This window comes from Danio rerio, chromosome 15, assembly GCF_049306965.1.
Source record: "Danio rerio strain Tuebingen ecotype United States chromosome 15, GRCz12tu, whole genome shotgun sequence".
In the NCBI taxonomy this organism is placed as follows: domain Eukaryota; kingdom Metazoa; phylum Chordata; class Actinopteri; order Cypriniformes; family Danionidae; genus Danio; species Danio rerio.
In genome coordinates, this window is record NC_133190.1 from 1,753,662 (window position 1) to 1,772,691 (window position 19,030).

The following is a 19,030-nucleotide window of genomic DNA, read 5'->3' on the forward strand; positions in this document are numbered from 1 at the left end:
AGAATGAGCCTGGGTTGATACTTTTATTCAATGTTTGATGTAATCTCAACTGAAAAATGAGGAGAGTGTGGGACAGAGTAGCTCCTCCCCTTTAAAAAAACAGCCAATAACGTTTTGATTAATCACAGCTCTGCCAGTGAGAGTGGTTGAGATCACACTGTGGTGTGTTTGTGTGTATGTGTGGATGAGTGCGTTTCCCAGTACTGGGTTGTGTCTGGAAGGGCATCCGCTGCATAAAACATATGCTGGAATAGTTGGTGGTTCATTCCGCTGTGGCGACCCCTGATTAATAAGGGACTAAGCTGAAGGAAAATGAATGAATGAGTTTGTGTGAACAGCATCCAATAACATCTCGGAGATCAAATTCGAGACGGCAGCTTTTTTCTTTTCCTCCAGGTGATCATTTATTATACTTCTTTAAATAGCATATTTTTGGCTTCATACCATAATCATTTAGATAACAAAAATGAGGTTACAAACTGTTCATAACGGGATACTACAGACCACAGCAAAAGTGCTACTTTGCATGCATATTAAGCAGTATTTTCATGAAACTAACGGACAGAAGGTATGCTTAAAACAAGCAGTTGTTTAAAGAGACAGTTCACCCAGAAATAAAAGTTTACGCAATATTTATTCACCCTCGAGTGGCTGCAAACCTGAGTTTCCTTCTTCTGCTGAACACTAAAGTAGATATTGTTATAAATATGACAACCAGTAACCATTGACTTCCATAGTAGGAAAAATAAATATTATAGAAGTCAATGGTTACCGGTTTTCAGCATTCTTCAAAATATCTACTTTTTTGTTTAACAGAAAAAAGAAGCTCATAAAGGTTTGAAACAGCTAAAGGGTGAGTAAATGATAAGTAGTTTTCATTTTTTTAGGGTGAACTATTACTTTAAGTCTTTAAAAAAATAAAGTTAGTATGTTTTCTTTCATTCTGTAACAGCATTTCCTGGACAATTAAACATTCAGAAAATAAATATATGACTATAAATGTCTGTTTTAAAAATGATACCCATGTGAAAAATTCACTATATTGATTAATTCTATGTTTACGAATGAGCTGGTGTCTATTAAAGCAGTGTTTCTCAACCACGTTCCGGGAGGAGCACCTGCACTGCATGTTTTGGATGCCTCCTTTGTCTATCACACCCATCACAGGTGTTTCAGTCTCTGCAAATGAACTGATGAACTGAATCAGGTGTGTTTGGATAAGGAGACATGGAGAATGTGCAGAGCTGGTGGTCCTCCAGGAACGTGGTTGAGAAACACAGTATTAAACCACACCTGTGATTTCAAGCTCTGTCTGTTTATCACAGCATGCTTTAACAAATCCGAGCATGTCAATGACCATAGCAAATATTAATGCACGTCAGCTTTTGGGTGACTCGGCTATACTAACCAACACTAGTTCTGTCCTCAATTTCAATTTTAATTCAGATGACAACAATAACAACCAGAAGACTTCACTTAAAGGCACAGTTCAACAAAAAAAACAAAACAAAAACGCATTATTTATTCACCCTAAAATGGTTGTAAACCGGAGTTTCTTCCTTCTGCTGAACCCTAAAGTAGATATTGTTATAAATATGACAACCAGTAACCATTGACTTCCATAGTAGGAAAAATAAATACTATAGAAGTCAATGGTTACCGGTTTTCAGCATTCTACAAAATATCTACTTTTGTGTTTAACAGAAAAAAGAAGCTCATAAAGGTTTGAAACAGCTAAAGGGTGAGTAAATGATATGTAGTTTTCATTTTTTGGGTGAACTATTACTTTAAGTCTTTAAAAAAATTAAGTTAGTATGTTTTCTTTCATTCTGTAACAGCATTTCCTGGACAATTAAACATTCAGAAAATAAATATATGACTATAAATGTCTGTTTTAAAATGATACCCATGTGAAAAATTCACTATATTAATTAATTCTATGTTTACGAATGAGCTGGTGTCTATTAAATCAGTGTTTCTCAACCACGTTCCTGGAGGAGCCCCTGCACTGCATGTTTTGGATGCCTCCTTTGTCCGTCACACTCAGCTCTTTCAGTCTCTGCTTATGAGCTGATGAACTGAATCAGGTGTGTTTGGATAAGGAGACATGGAGAATGTGCAGAGCTGGTGGTCCTCCAAGAACGTGGTTGAGAAACACTGTATTAAACCACACCTGTGATTTCAAGCTCTGTCTGTTTATCACAGCATGCTTTAACAAATCCGAGCATGTCAATGACCATAGCAAATATTAATGCACGTCAGCTTTTGGGTGACTAACCAACACTAGTTCTGTCCTCATTTTCAATTTTAATTCAGATGACAACAACAACCAGAAGACTTCACTTAAAGGCACAGTTCAACAAAAATGAATATTCTGTCATCATTTGTCCACCCTTCACTTATTATGTTAAACACAAAGTAAGATATTTAAATCTGTAACCATTGACGGCCATAGCATTTGTTTCTCCTACTATGGAAGTCAATGGGTTTTCAGCATTCTTCAAAATATCTTCTTTTGCATTCAACAGAAGAAAGAAACATGAAGCTTTCTAAGCGAGTGTAAATAGCGAGTGAACGTTCATTTTTGAGTGAATTATCCCTTTAAGGATTATAAGGGGAGATCTGAAATGAGTTCTATACACTAATAATAAGTTATTAATTCTCACATCTCAGTGAGCTGTAAACCAGTGCAAGAAGCAATAATAATAACTTAAAATTCACACCCATCATTCACATTCCTCAACACATGTCCATATTTCACCCTCAAATCAAAAGAAATGCCAAGCAAATGAAGCTCATATTTGGACAATGGAGATTTTTTTGGCATTATGCACTGCAAAACGTTTACTTACTAAGAGTTTAAGTCTTGATTTTAACCCAAATATCGAAATACTCTTAAATCAAAGCCATTTCTAGACAAGCAAATAAATTATGTCTTGCTGAATTATGTTTTGGGAGGTGTACGATGCCTTTAACGCTCTAAACCAGGGGTGCACAATCCTGTTCCTGAAACTCTACCTTGATCAAACACACCTGTCTTAAATTAACAAGTGCTCCTTCAGGTCCTGCCTAGTTGTGTTTGATCAGGGTTGGAGCTGAACTCTGCAGGAAGGTAGATCTCCAGGACCAGGGTTGAGCACCTCTGCACTAAACTAATCTGCCTGATTATGGTTGGAACCAGACCTTTGCAGAAAGCAGATGTTCTGGAATACAGCCGTGTGTGATTTTAAGTTCTTCAAAGAGGAGCTGTCACAACTAGCAAGGATCTTTCCAGCAATATCCAACTGCAGACCGGCGTGTATCAGGCCACACTAGATCCAGATCAATAGATCCAGGCTTCCAAGTGGGAGAGGCTTTCGCCGTGAGTAGGTTGATTAGTGTTACTGCAGTGCCTAATGAGAATGAGCGCATACATAAAGCAGGGTTCTCAGGTCTCATGCAGAGCAAGAGATACACATTTCAACCAGTTCAGACAGTCACATGCCACTCTTTGTATTTCTCAGTTTAATTTTAGGATGTTAGGATTAATGGACAAGATGCTAAGAATATGGAAGAAACTGGAAATACTGACCTGATTTTAGAATTTAGTACTAGTAACAAAAGCACTCAGCAGCACGACGCTACTGTAGGCAGAATGTAACCCACTAGCATGAGCACTAACAACATAGACATGAATAAACCTCTGCACGTACAGTAACTTACTCAACATTTGAAATGTTACTGTAAGGGGTCGGCTTAGGGTTGGTGTAGATGTTACGCAATCGGTTACTGTAAGGGGTAGGTTTAGGTTGGGAATTCGGCAGTCTGGATATATTGGTCTAGATATAGTGGTCTGAATCTGGCGGTCTGGATCTGGCGATCTGGATATGGGGGGTCTGGATATGGGGGGTCTGGATCTGGCGGTCTGGATCTGGCATTCTGGATCTGGCGGTCTGCATATGGGGGTCTGGATCTGGCGGTCTGGATCTGACGGTCTGGATATGGGCAGTCTGGATCTGGGGGTCTGGATATGGGGGTCTGGATATGGGGGTCTGGATCACGGGGGTCTGGATCTGGCGGTCTGGATATGGGGTTCTGGATATGGGGATCTGGATCTGGCGGTCTGAATCTGGCGGTCTCGATCTAGCGACCGGATATGGAGATCTGGATATGGGGATCTGGATTTTGTGGTCTGGATCTAGGAATCTGGATCTAGGGGTCTGGATCTGGTGTTTGAATTGGATTGGGTCTGGATATGGGGGTCTGGATATGGGGGTCTGGATCAGGCGTTCTGGATCTGGCGGTCTGGATCTGGGGTTCTGGATATGGGGGGTCTGGATATGGGGGGTCTGGATCTGGCGTCCGGATATGGGGATCCGGATATGGGGATCTGGATCTAAGGGTCTGGATCTAGGGGTCTGGATCTAGGGGTCTGGATCTGGTGGTCTGAATTGGATTGGGTACCTCTGCTCTTAATGATCCATTTAAATTGTTTTTTTTAATTCTGCATTTCTTAGACTTTTTAATAATACAAAAAAAGGAAAAATGCCCCAAAAAGAGTAAAAAAAATATTGTTTTGTTTCTAGAAATTATGTCAAAATGAAGTGACTTTTTCCTTAAAACAAGCAAAATAATCTTGTTTTTTTTGCTTTGAAATGACATTATTTGCTGCTTGTGTAAAAAATGCTTCTTGATTTAATTCTTTTTAGATATTTGTACAAGAAATGAGACAATCTCTAAGTAATAAAGGGATATATTTGCAGCGCAATATGATCTTAAAACCACAAATATTTGATTTCTAATGAACGGATTCGCAACACCACACAGACATTTGAAACAACTCTTCTGACATATAAATATTGCATAATGTCAAGTTATTAATCTTTTCACAACACCACACACACACACACATACACACACACACACACAAACACACAAACACACACACACACACACACACACACACGCACAAAACAAAATCTTGATGGTCCTAAAATCAGACATGAATTCTCCTCTTATCTTCTACTCAATTTTGAAAGTGAAGCAGGAACTACGCTGGACTGCTGGTTGTCAGATGTTTAAATTGAGCCCAGCGTTTGTGAGTCCATCACTAACCTCTGGGAAAGAGTCTCCAGCCGATGTCAGTCTATGTCCGGTTGAGATTTGAGCTAACCAGTGAATTTCTGCGGCTGTAACGGCGGAGGCAGACTCTCTCCACCGATGTTTTCTGAGTCGATGGTGAAGTTCGCAGTGTTGGTGTGTGTTTCTCCTTCTAGTAAACCCAGCACTGAGAGCTCCTGGCCATCCCTCCATTCGATGAGGTCTGTTTCCGGAGCTGTTTTCTGGTGGTGGTTCCTCTTCGGGTCCAGCGGTGGGACGTCTGCGCTACTGACCGCCGCACTGAAGCCATTCTGTGTGCTGCAGCCGGATGGAGATGTCGCTCCAGACATGTAGCGCTCGAAGTCTTCAGGACTCAGGTTCAGCGATTGCGCATCAAGCTTCTCGATGAAGGACACAGCGCAACACTGAAACAAGAACAAATGCAAAGATGAACGCCTGATTATAGAGCCAATCAAGACTCTAAGGGTGCTTTTACAGTGGTTATATCTGTGTGTTATGATTATGTAGAAGGCATTTTATACAACAGTTCTGTCTGGTTCTCGAATCTGATTGGCTGATAGCCATGCATTATTCTGTAATATCAGCACTCCTACAGCCTATTCACCCATGTGTATTACTCCGCCCACATGACAAGCAGAGGAATAAACTTGCTACAGTTTGACAAATATTGCAGCTGTTGGACAACATAATGTACTTTTGAGACTTTTTTAAGTCGAGAGTAAACAGGGTGGGCCATTTATATGGATACACCTTAATAAAATGGGAATGGTTGGTGATATTAGCGTCTTGATTGTGGCACATTAGTATATGTGAGGGGGCAAACTTTTCAAGATGGGTGGTGACCATGGTGGCCATTTTAAAGTCGGCCATCTTGGATCTAACTTTTGTTTCTTCAATAGGAAGAGGGTCATGTGACACATCAAACTTATTGGGACTTTCACAAGAAAAGCAATGGTGAGCTTGGTTTTAACGTAACTTTATTCTTTAATGAGTTATTTACAAGTTTCTGACCACTTATAAACGTGTTTGATGTGCTGCCCATTGTGTTGGATTGTCAATGCAACCCTCTTCTCCAACTCTTCACACACTGATAGCAACACCGCAGGAGAAATACCAGCACAGGCTTCCATCTTGTATCTTCACCCCCTAGATAATTGCCTTCAAATGACCTTAAAGATAAAAGTCTAAAGTGGTCATTCAACTGGCCCACGACGACCAATCCACTTTTCAGGAAACTGTTCATCTAGGCATACTCTGACCTGACACACATAATGCCGTGGTGCACCATCTTGCTGGAAAAACTCAGGGAACGTGCCGGCTTCAGTGCATAAAGAGGGAAACACATCATCATGCAGCAATGTCAAATATCCAGTGGCCTTGAGGATTCCATTAATGAAGAATGGCCACACTATCTTTGTTGTCTATGCTGTGAAGATACAAGATGTGCAGCACCTGAAACTACAGATACTGGAAGCCTGTGCTGGCATTTCTCCTGCGGTGTTGCTATCAGTGTGTGAAGAGTGGGAGAAAAGGGTTGCATTGACATTTCAACACAATGGGCAGCACATTGAACACATTTAATAAGTGGTCAGAAATTTGTAAATAACCCATGACAGAATAAAGTTATGTTAAAACCAAGCTCACCATTGCTTTTCTTGTGAAATTCCCATTAAGTATGACGTGTCACATGACCCTCTTCCTATAGAAAAAATAAAAGTTGGATCCAAGATGGCCGAATTCAAAATGGCCACCATCGATCTTGAAAAGTTTGCCACAAACAGGACTTAATATCACCAACCATTCCCATTTTATTAAGGTGTATCGATATAAATGGCCCACCCTGTAGTTGTTGGGATTGCAACTATGCAGTTTATTTATAAGAACTGCGCCACCAAAAATGGCGACAGAGACTGCATATTAAGTCCTTAGAGGAGATAATCTCATAATAAATTTCAAATTACAGCTGAGCAAATTTTTATTAAACATGTAAGTGACGTTATAAGTCGATCTCTATAACTCTATAGGGGACTAAGCCGAAGGAAAATTAATGAATGTTTAACACCACAACAAAAGCCTGAGGTGAACTCTTACTAGATTAGTGAAGTAGTATCCGTCCTCTCCGCTCATGAGGCGGCTGGGGTTGCAGTAGCGGGTGATGTACTGGATGTTGGAGTGTAATCGCGGTGGATTAGCCTTCAGGATGATGTAGACCAGCGCAGGCAGAAAGTCGTCTGCTGAGGCGGCCGCTTTCTTACTCCCCTGGATGGCCGTCAGGATGTGTTTACTGCACCTGGTGACACACGCCAGCTTCTCCTTAGGAACCTTTTTGGAGTCCAAGTTGATCAGGTCTATTTAAACAACACAAAAATAAAAATCACAGGCTCACCAGGGAACTTCTAATCACCACCTATCATGACGTTTACATCCATATACATAAATTTTGACTGTAGGTTAGTGTATGCTCCATTCAGCAGATTTCGTTTCTGTCGGCTTTGTGTTTTTAACTGTTTGGCGCCATCTTATGAATGAACAATACATAGTAGAGCTTTGCGAAGGACAAATTTTTCAGTCCCGCTACCACCAGGTTTTATTCCACACCCGACCGCTCCCGCTGCATATTCAGTCTTTGTTCACCCGCTGCCCGTTTAGAATAATTTTCTACCTGACCCGACCGTTCCCGCTTAATTTAGATCTGGTTTCCAAAATCCCACATTTAAATTGGGTACTAAAAAGAGAGAAATAACTGATAAAACTGTAGGTAGTTTTGTTTGCCCCTTTGTGATGAGACATGAGTATCGCCTTAAGCCTTAGGTTCCAGTCTTGTGAAGCTGGTCACACACAGGATGCGCCGCTCAGCGCTGGGTTGCGGCGCGCATATGACAGTTGGAAGTAACATTCAGCGAACACTCACATTCACAAGTTATTTCAAATAAATTCGGATGGCACTCTATGGTGCGGCAGAAATATGAACAGTGTCCTGAGTCGTAGATGGGCGTTGCAGACAGTTGCTGACTTGCAGCAACGGTGTGCATACCCTGATAGAATTTTATGTTTAGAATACTATAATGCATAGCGCAGCGCCGAGCGGCGCATCCGGTGTGCAACGCCCTTGACTGCTAAAGGGTAAAACTTTGAGGTATTATCATATCGCGCAAAGGGTTTTTTTTTCCATTTGCGTTCATGACGCATGAAAAAGACTCTCATACATCAGACTTGCCTGATGTGGATTTCCTAACAGTAAACTGACCGTTTTCTAATGCAAGCTGAACGTCCTTCAAGGACAGCGCATCTTCAGTTTGCTCTGCAATGGTAAAGCCTGCTCTAAGGACCGTTATGCAGATGATGCACGCACAGACTGTGCAAAAAAATGCATGTGCAGAAATGACTGGTCATGCGTTCATCATGTGTAACAGTCATGACTCATGAGTACTGGCTGTACTGGTGTTCAATAAGAATGAGGAAATCACAGATAGGGATGTAACGGTATTGTAAATACCGTCATACCGCAATATTAATTTTTTTCGATATTACCGTAGTCGCATGACTCGGTAAAACTATATGTCTTCTGAGAAAATTTGCTCAGGCGAATGAAGTGAACGGGAGGTAGCGAAAACTACAATTCCCATCAGCCCAGGCTTGGCCATAATCCCTTGCGGTCTGTTGTCGCTACAGATCCAGTAATGCGGAAATGGAGTGTGCTGCTAGAAGCGGGGATGAAAAAGAGTTGGAAAACCCTAAAGCGGGTGTTGTCGCCGCGCGCGTACTGAATAGCGGTGTTGTCGCGCGAGTTCTTATCAGCTGTGTTGTCGCGCGCGTTCTGATCAGCTGTGTTGTCGCGCGCGTACTGTAAAGCGGGGACGGAGGGTATGTCGCGTCGCGGGGGCATTTTTGATCATTTTGGAAGGGAACTTTCTATCCAAGACTAAAAAGGGCATGTGCACTGCACAGGTTGAGCCCTGTGTGTGCACGTGCCTGCAAGTTGGGGAATACGACTAATAATCAGTCATGGGGACTGCAGAAACACAGCACACTGTTCAGATTGATGCAGACATGAGATCTCTATCTCACTCATGGTTTTTCCTCTCAAGTGGGGGAAAGACAATGCACAACGTTACCCATTGCTAACAACCTGGGCCAAGTCATATCTCTCTTGTCCCAGAAACCTCAGTCCCAAATGAGAGGGTTTTTTTCTGTTGCAGGGGACATTGTAAATACCCAGAGATACCAGCTTTTACCAGATTATATTTATATGATAATTTTCCTTTAAACCCATCTCTGTCTATGTGAGTGAGTGATTAAATGCTGAATGTGATGAGTTTTCAACAATACTAAATTGAAACTTAATTTTTTTACATGGTTTAATATTTTTTTGTTATTAAAATTGAAGTTCCTGTTTCAAAGCTTACAGATAGATGGCTAATTTGTATGTCACTTTTGGCACTTTTTTGGAGTATTTTCATAAGTTTTGTTTTTTCCTGTAAATGATTCAATAAATACCGTACCGTGACATTCATACCGAGGTATTACCGTACCGTGAAATTCTGATACCGTTACATCCCTAATCACAGATATGCTGTTCCGAAATAATGTCGGGACTCAGGAACGCTGTATTGTTAAACCGCCCGCTCCCATTCAAATTACACCAGAGTAACCGACTCCTACCGTGCCTTATTTGGAAATTTATTCCCGCACTGCAAGAAATCTGGTTGGGTCCCGTGGCTTCCACGGTACAGCCGCTGGAATGCAGATCTCTAATACATAGGTTAGCGTATTCTCCATTCAGCCGGTTTTCTTTCTGTCTGCTTTGTTTTTGACTGTTTGGTGCCATCTTGTAAATGAATAATACATAAGTTAGTGTATGCTCCATTCAGCCGATTTCGTTTCTGTCAGCTTTGTGTTTTTGACTGTTTTGTGGCATCTTGTGAATGAATAATATGTAGGTTAGAGATTTATTCTGAGATAACAACCGCCTGGTTGTACTTTATTCCTAACATAACACAGTAACAGTAATAAATCTGGCTTTTTTTACACTGTTGGATTTAAATCATGAGCTAACATATACTAATGAGACTTTATTGTAAAGTGTTACCTATTAAACTTTATAATCTATTTGCAATTTAATTTGGTTGAAACATTTGCTTATTCAGAACATGTACATGCAATAAAGCAATATACTAACGATTATTTAGTTATTATACATATTAAAAGTAACTTTTTTGCCGCTTACTTCAATATCGTTATAATACACCATAAAAATGTCTTAAATTCTGAAATCAAGAAGCATTTTATTTTTTAAACAGTTAAATAGAAATAATAATGCAAAAATTAAGTGATTTTTTTTTTTAAACAAACAAATGATCTGCCAATGAGGTCACTAAAATAACTTTGTATTTCGTTCGCACATAAGATTATTATTATATATTCTAGAAAATGCTGCTTGATTTAACAATTTTTAGATATTTGGATTAGAAACAAGCCAAAAAATCTAAGCAAGAAACACATTTTTTGCAGTGTACTATAAATCACAATAAAAGCTTCAGCAATTGATCGCAACAATAAAATGTGATACCATCATCAGCCTACTCACACACACACACACACACACACACGTGTCTGTACCTGTTATGGCTCTCTCCACGCTGTCTGACACTTTGGGGATCTGCTCGTCTAAAGGAACACACAGCATCGCAATGGACACCCAGTGCAAAGCCCTGAAGACACACACAAACACACACACACAGATTCTTACACTGCTGTTAGCATTTCGTAACTCACATGACTCCAGAAATGCTTCCAGCACACCTGATTCTCTTTTGGACGGTCAGGTCTTTCTTCTCATCATCAGTGTGGTCAGGACAGAAGAGCTGCTCATACAGACGACCCATCACATACCGCTCCACCTCCTCCATCACGGTCTCCACCACTTCAGGAGAGCCTGACAGACATGTACACACAGCCATCAGACATGTTCGTATGTAGTTTAAATGTGAACATATAGAGCAAGTGTTGGAATCTGAAATCCACTGGACACTTCAATAACTAGAGTGAATTTAAAGGTGCTGTATGTCAGTTTTTAACTCTTCAAAATCATAAAAATACCATAATTTGTTGTTAGATATTTAAGACACATGCCAAGTGAGCATACTTGTTGATCTGAAAAACAATGGTGAAGTCAGATATTCTCTAGAATGTGCGTTTATTGTATGATAATTGTATGTGAAATGTCTGTCTTTGTTTTGGCCTCTATATCCAGCCCACTGCCAGTTTAACCGGTCATACAACCCAGGCTCTGAAAACATACCTCTACACTTCTGGAGACCTTGAAATACATCCCAGGGGGCACACTTTTCTGCAGTTTATTTTCGCGAATCCACAAGAGGCCACTGTGTATGCTTTTTGAGATCTCCAATTTCTCTTTCGAGTGCCATTTACACCTGCTGATTGACCCACCCACGCACTTCCCTAAACCCAACCATAATTTTCAAAAGAAATCCAGAAAGTAAAAAGCCCTTGTCTGATTTTTACCACGTTTTCAGATTTGACCACATTCTCACCCTGTTGTTTACTTGTTTATTTCATTTTTTGGATTCTGTTTTTGTATTGCCTGCTTTCCGGAACCGTTCTTCACTAGACTTGAACCCATGTCGTCGTGGTCAACTCCTCTCTGCATCTCAAGTCCGCCAACGTACATGCCGAGCTAATGAGACCAACTGGTTACAGCAGGAAAGCCGTCCAAATGGAGGTAAGCGGTCAGCTGGCAAGACCGAAAAGGAACTGCCTCATACCACAACCAAGCATTCGTTTAAAAAATGAAATTCAGCTGTATGTACCTCAGGCTAGAGTTAATTTTCAAATAAAGCGCAGGAGCAGTTGGTTTAATTTGACAAGAGCAGGCGGTCTAACAATATTGCTCCCGACTCCCGAGCGAGCGAGCACCCGTATGTATGTGTGTGAATCAGACAGCGTTACCAGCGTACCTTTAAAGTTGGTCTGCAGGTATTCAGACATGCTCTGATAAAAGTCCTGCACAGAGTCTGAGAGATCTTCACAGCCAACAACCTACAGAGTAAACCAGGCAGAACCTTTCATTACCATTATTTTATTGCCTATGTGATTTTTTGTAAAGGACACCTCATTAACTGTGTGTTCTCTTCACAGAATTAAATTCAAATTTAAATTAAAAGCTATAAATAAACACCTCTTTGTGTGGTTTATTCATAAACTAATTTCGAGAGGATCACATGCTTATGATCAACACGGCTGGCTCCTTATTACCTCTGTTAGAAGCATTATAAATAATCTGAGTTTTTCACTCCAGTTATCTTCGTCTTGAAGCTCCCCCCACTTTCCACCCCTCCATCCTCCCCCTTTTCTGATAGAGCGACAAGGTGGCCCAGTGGCTAGCACTGTTACCTCACAGCAAAAACATCGCTGGTCATTCCTATCGGGCCGGTTGGTGTTTCTGTGCGGACTTTACACCGTGTTCGTGTGGGTTTCCCCCGGGTTCCCCGGTTTCCTCCCACCGTCCAAAAACATAAACCATAGCCAATCGACAAAAACTAATTATCACCCAATACAACCTTAGTTTACACTTCTCACGGTGACAAGCAGGGGAATCTCAAGACCTACCTGAGCTCGAACTCCCCTCTCGCCCTTTTAACGGGAGGGAGCCACGAGCTCGAGGATATTACGAGCTCAGGGCTCTCTCCTGGGACAGCAAGCCAAATACGCTTTATTGATTATCAGCTAAGTGTGAACTCTTGAATGTCTAGCTACCAATATCATTACCTTTGTATAAGAAAAGTGATTGGTTCACGAGGAGTCGTTTAAAGGGACAGTTCACCCAAACATTTACAATTCTGTCATTTTTTACTCATCCTTAACCGGTTTCAAGCCGTTATGAGTTCTTTCTACAGTACACAGTGCTCAGCTCTTGTAACATGTTTTGTTTTCACATTAATCTGACATCTAAATGAACACTTGGTGAATAAATATGTCTTGTTTTGGTCATAATTATTAAAATACATCAAGTCAAAATCAGAATTTGAACTCGGGATTACTAAAATACGCAATTATGCTATAATTCCACACTCAAAACGGATGCTAGAAGATGTAAGATTGCTTTGTACCTTTTTGTGTGCAATGTTTTCAGCAAAGGCATGGCACTGCTTGAAAATGTCATATCCGGGTCTCTGGAAGGGTTTGAGGAAGTCGATGAAGTGCTGTGTAATGCGGTCACATTCTGCGCTGGGCTGCCGGCTCTGGGACGAGCTCTGGCTCACCGGCGTCTTTGAAGATCCTGCATCTGTGCAAGAACAAGAGCCAACAACATCTCTCTCGAGTAACACCGCATGGACATACTCAAATTTTCACTTTTCAGAAGATGCACAATTTTACCCACGTGTTGACAAGTTAATAGAGACAATTTTACGTCAATCATTGTGAAACCTGATCTTCACCAGGTTGGATTTGTTTGGTTTTGTCAACCCGAAATGGAAGTTCACTGCACACGGTGTTGGAAATGTTCACACGTTAAACAATTAATTCCACCACACACGTTGTCATTTACACACTATCTTTGACTGCCAATCTCTGAAACATATTTCTAAAGGTGCTATTGACTTGAAATTTTACTGAATGTTGGTAACAACCAAATTTATCCATATATCCAGTGCTTAATTTGTGAATTGCGAGGTCCCGGATGACACGCAAGTTGATGGGGGCAAGGGGGGGTTTAATGGAGGGGCGTAGAATGGCAAAGGAGTATCGCGGACAAAAGTGAAGAGGGTTGGAGAGACGCAGAAGAAAGTGAACAGGGGACAGGGAAGAAGGGCGGTTGAGGAGGGGATTAGTAACATGAGGAGCCGGATCAGATTTCAAAAGGTGCCGGATCCTAATCCAGCATCTTCCGGCACAAATTAAGCCCTGCATATATGCAAATAAAACTAAATCAATTAGTTTACAAATGAAGTTCTGTTTAATAAAATTAAATGATGCAGGGAAAGAGTATTGCGTATTGATTGTTTTGCTCAACATGCCCCAGATCTCAATGCCTAAAGCCTAGTTCACACTACAGGATTTTAAACATCAGCAGATCGCTGTGCCGTTCACACTACATGACTTGACTTTGTGTCTTTTAATCTCTGTGGTGTTCACACTACGCAACACTCCGTGAACGATCCACAAGAGGGGGGTCACACACTACATAATCTGACAACATCTCATTCCCCATCAGCTCATTCAAGCTACCAAACCACAGCCAATGAAATTTTGAGGGAGGAGTCGTCAGACAAAGCTGAACACTATTGGCTGCTTGTGTGCTGATGACATCACTGACAGCGTTTCAAGCTTTGGAGAAAGCATTTAAAAACATCGTCAAATCAGCTGATTAATCACTCATCTGCAGGTTCCAGTGGATAGATACACAGAGAGTTTTACATTTTTGTAATTGTATAACTCTTTGAAATAAAACTAACAAATAACACCCTGCCGTTTATCAGTGTATCACTATCAGTGTATTTCTTTCTGACATTGTTATTTTTTTTTATTACAAAACAGTAAAGAACTGAGCATTTCTGCCTTAAAATACCATATTGGTCAAATGACTGCATGCATGTCTGATACTTTTCGCTGTGACTTTAAATATGTGTGCATTTTCTTGCCTAGCAACTTTCTGCTAACATAAACAAAACTTTCTGATGGCAAAAACATCAATTTACTTCAGATATCTTTAAAAACAGCATATTCTGTGCTGTGATATAGCTCCTGTTTGAAAGTGAAAATGAAAGCCAAGACCTTTGCGTGTTCTAGTATCTTAACTACATATTTATAGGCTGTATTACCAAAAAAAGATGATATTTTTAGGGTAATGGTGTCATTAAATATGATGCCAGACATTCAAAGCTTAATTTTAATATCTCAATAATAGCTTTGAATGTAAATATGTTGTGACAATATGGCGTTTTATATGAGAACGGTCAGAATGAGCAGTATGGTAATTCTAATAGTTACAGAATTCTAGTTCCACTGTTAATATAGTCTACTCTCATGTCTGTGCTAACGCAGAATGAAGCGAGTGCACCGATGCCCATTCTGACCAATCACAGATGTTTCTGTTGAGCTCCATATCAGCTCATGCTGATATGCTCTCTCATTGGCTGCAGCTCGTCACTACATCTGACCGCACGTGTGGTCAGATGTAGTGACGAGCGATTTCACAGCACAGAATATGCTGTTTTGAAAGATATCTGAAGTAAATTGATGTTTTTGCCATCAGAAAGTTTTGTTTATGTTAGCAGGAAGTTGCTAGGCAAGAAAATGCACACATATTTAAAGTCACAGTGAAAAGTATCAGACATGCATGCAGTCATTTTGACCAATATGGTAATTTAAGGCAGAAATGCTCTGTTTTGTAATAAAAAAATAACAATGTCAGAAAGAAATACACTGATAGTTAGAAAACGGCAGTGTGTTATTTGTTAGTTTTATTTCAAAGAGTTACACAATTACAAAAATGTAAAACTCTCTGTGTATCTCCACTGGAGCCTTGCAGATGAGTGATTAATGCGCTGATGAATCAGCTGATTTGACGATGTTTTTAAATGCTTTCTCCAAAGCTTGAAACGCTGTCAGTGATGTCATCAGCACACAAGCAGCCAATAGTGTTCAGCTTTGTCTGACGACTCCTCCCTCAAAATTTCATTGGCTGTGGTTTGGTAGCTTGAATGAGCTGATGGGGAATGAGTTGTTGTCAGATCATGTAGTGTGTGACCCCCCTCTTGTGGATCGTTCACGGAGTGTTGCGTAGTGTGAACACCACAGAGATTAAAAGACACAAAGTCAAGTCATGTAGTGTGAACGGCACAGCGATCTGCTGATGTTTAAAATCCTGTAGTGTGAACTAGGCTTAATGAACCGTGCTGAAACTCAGGGCGCACCTCTCCTTCCAGGTGTTTTGGGAGCAGAGGTGAAGAGCCTCTTGACCATGGGCACACTGTTTGTTTTGGAGGATGCGGGCTGAGAGCGAGCCCCCTCACTGCTGCTAGCATACGCCGCTTCCTCCTCTCGCTGTAACCTGGAAGAAACACACACACAGCAGCTGAGCACGGGAGACTGACACACATTCAGAAGATCGATCCTCCAGAGTCTGACCTCTCGGCTAGTGCTCGGTCCTCCTGTATCTGCTTGGATCTGGTGCACTGGTTCTCCTCTCGCCAGCATTTCGAGCACAGGCCCTGCCAGACGGCGTTCCCATAGAAACCGCATCCTCTCTTACACATGAGGTCAGACTGCTGGACGCTGATGCCGCTGCGCGCCACCTGAGAGTCCATCCTTCAGTGAAGAACACACAACATTTACAGATCATCTGATACAAACAGCTGAAGGGGAAATTATTATTATCAATAATTAATTTGTTTCATATATTTTTTCAAGTACTGTTTAACGTTGAGAGGTCACATTTTAAACATAATGCAGAAATTATGCAGAAATCACTTTTATCAGGGGTTTAAACTCAGTTGTGTGTCAGCAGTGCGTGAATATAGCCAGCTACTAATGATAAAATGTATTAATTGTAATTGTTTATGATCACTAATAATAAAAACAGTCTGCAGAAACACTTTGATTGGCATTCTTCCTTTGTACGTGTCATCGAAGGGGGAAATGATCTACTAGTTTTCCATTTATGATGACTGGCTTATAAAATCTAGTATCTGCCACTCTTGTTTATTGGGGTAAATTTAGTTTTTATATTCACACATTTTGACTTTCTCCGTAAAAATACCATTTTGCAAAAGTATTCTTCGCAAATTCCTAATATTGGAATCATATTATGAACTAACAGCTATCAAAGTACAACATTGTTAAAAGTTAAATAAACAGTTGTAAGGCTGTTTTGAAGTCATATCTACAGTTGAAAGCAGAAGAGTACATGAACTCTAAAAAAAGGAACATGACCATTTTTAAAAAACTGTCTGATGGTAAATCAAACTAAATGTTTACTATTTTAGGTCCGTTAGGATTACCTAAATCATTTACATTCGCCAAATGCCAGAATCATGGGATAATCTTTTTGGGATTTTTTTTATTAATTTCTAGACAGTCAAAAGTTTACACACATTTCCTTGGTATTTTTTTAGCTTTGCTCGTAAACTGTATAACTTTATGGTCAAATGTTTTGGCTCTCCTTCCACAAGCTTCTCACAATAGTTTGCAGGAATTTTGGCCCATTCCTCCTGACAGAATTGCTGTAACTGAGTCAGATTTTTCTTGCTCGCACAAGCTTTTTTAGCTCTGCCCACAAATTATCTATAGGATTGAGATCAGGGCTTTGTGATGGCCACTCCAAAACATTCACTCTGTTGTCCTTAAAGCACATTTGAACTAATTTGGCAGTATGCTTAGGGTCATGGTCTGTCTGGAAGACCCATTTGTGGCCAAGTTTTAATTCCCTGGCTGATGTGTTGAGATGTTGCTTCAGTATTTCTCCATAATGTTCTTTCCTCATGATGTCATCTATGCTGTGAAGTGGACCAGTCCCTCCTGCAGCAAAACAGCCCCACAACATGATGCTGCCGCCCCCATACTTCACAGTCGGGATGGTGTTTCTAGGCGTGTGTGCTTTCCCCTTTGTCCTCCAAATGTAACACTGGTCATTATGGCCAAACAGTTCAATCTTAGTTCCATCAGAGCACAGGACATGTCTCCAAACATTACTCTTTTCCCAGTGTGATTGAGCTAATTGTAATCTGGCTTTGTTGTTGATTCTGGCTTGTTGATTGTCCCATGTTTTCACACAAGGAAGCAGTGTGTTTGAGCTTTTCCTTCAATACTATTCTACAGTTGAGCCTACATTAACTCAAATGTTGTCAATTAGCCAATCAGAAACTTCCAAAACCTTGACATCATCATCTGAGCTTTTTCAGAGGCAGAAAAATCTTATTGTGTGTAAACTTGACTTTCAAGAAAAGTTATAACAATTTCTCAATAAATCTCTCTCTCATTATTCTGCTATTAAGCAGAACAGAAACACATTTGATCATCCTAACTTACCAAAAGGATAAAAAGGTTGTCACATTAACATCTGACTATTTTAAAATGGTTATGTGCCTTTTTATACAGTGTATGTACACTTCTGCTTTCAACAGTACCTGAATCTCTTGTTTGACTCCCCAGACATAGCTCTTGTGTTTTTCCAGTATTAAGATGTAATGAACGTTTGCCAAACCAATCTGCGATACTGTTAATATATTCAGACTTTCTCCTTAATAATATCATTTCAGAAATGTATTATTTGCTTATTTTAATAGGGAAATCATATGATCGGGTATCAAACTACAACACTTCTGACAGTCAGTAAATGATGCTAATGTTGTTTTGAAGTCATACTTGCATCAGATTTCAGCCCAATATTCAAAGCAACGTGATCAACAATGTAGGGAGGGTTAAAATGAACGAATGTGCGAATATAAAACCAACTTTACCACAATAATTACAATCATGGTAACGAAAAACTCACTTAACGGTATAATATTATGATCTTACTAATGTCTTCAGTGCACCGTGACATCAACACAGCATGTTTGCGCTTTTACAGATAAACTAATGTCAGTGATTCACCAGACAGATCTAATGTAATAAGTATAAACGCTTCTCAGATGACAGCGCTCAGGGGCGATCTTTAGTTAGGATGTCAAGTGTTATTCAAGCGTTACAAGAACAACAATAGCACGTCTTACCTGTCAGACGTGTTGAACAGATGTGAATACTGAACACAGACCTGGCTAGATATATGTCACACACCACAGAGACCTTAATATATCCCGAATAACCGATTTCTGCTCGTCATTGATAGTAAGATCGAGTGTATTTGTGTTGACGGAAATCCTTTCACCGCCGGAAGCGATGTCAACGGCTTTTCCTTTGCACCAGT

The 19,030-nt window shown here is 40.4% G+C and overlaps 1 protein-coding gene across 3 annotated transcripts; it reads right to left on the reverse strand.

Annotated features, from left to right (window-relative positions):
- Positions 1-378: 378 nt before the first annotated feature.
- On the reverse strand, positions 379-18,992 carry rabgef1l (RAB guanine nucleotide exchange factor (GEF) 1, like). 3 transcript variants are annotated; one of them, XR_012390430.1, is made up of 10 exons: positions 18,837-18,992; positions 16,252-16,431; positions 16,038-16,174; positions 13,230-13,405; positions 12,078-12,159; positions 10,903-11,035; positions 10,720-10,811; positions 7,192-7,448; positions 2,283-5,504; positions 379-1,991 (listed from the first exon to the last, which is right to left on the reverse strand). XR_012390430.1 is itself a non-coding variant. In NM_200941.1 (9 exon segments), coding segments are annotated over 8 exon segments (1,413 nt in total). In that variant the 5' UTR covers position 16,431; positions 18,837-18,953; the 3' UTR covers positions 4,629-5,147.
- Between the last annotated feature and the right edge of the window lie 38 nt (positions 18,993-19,030).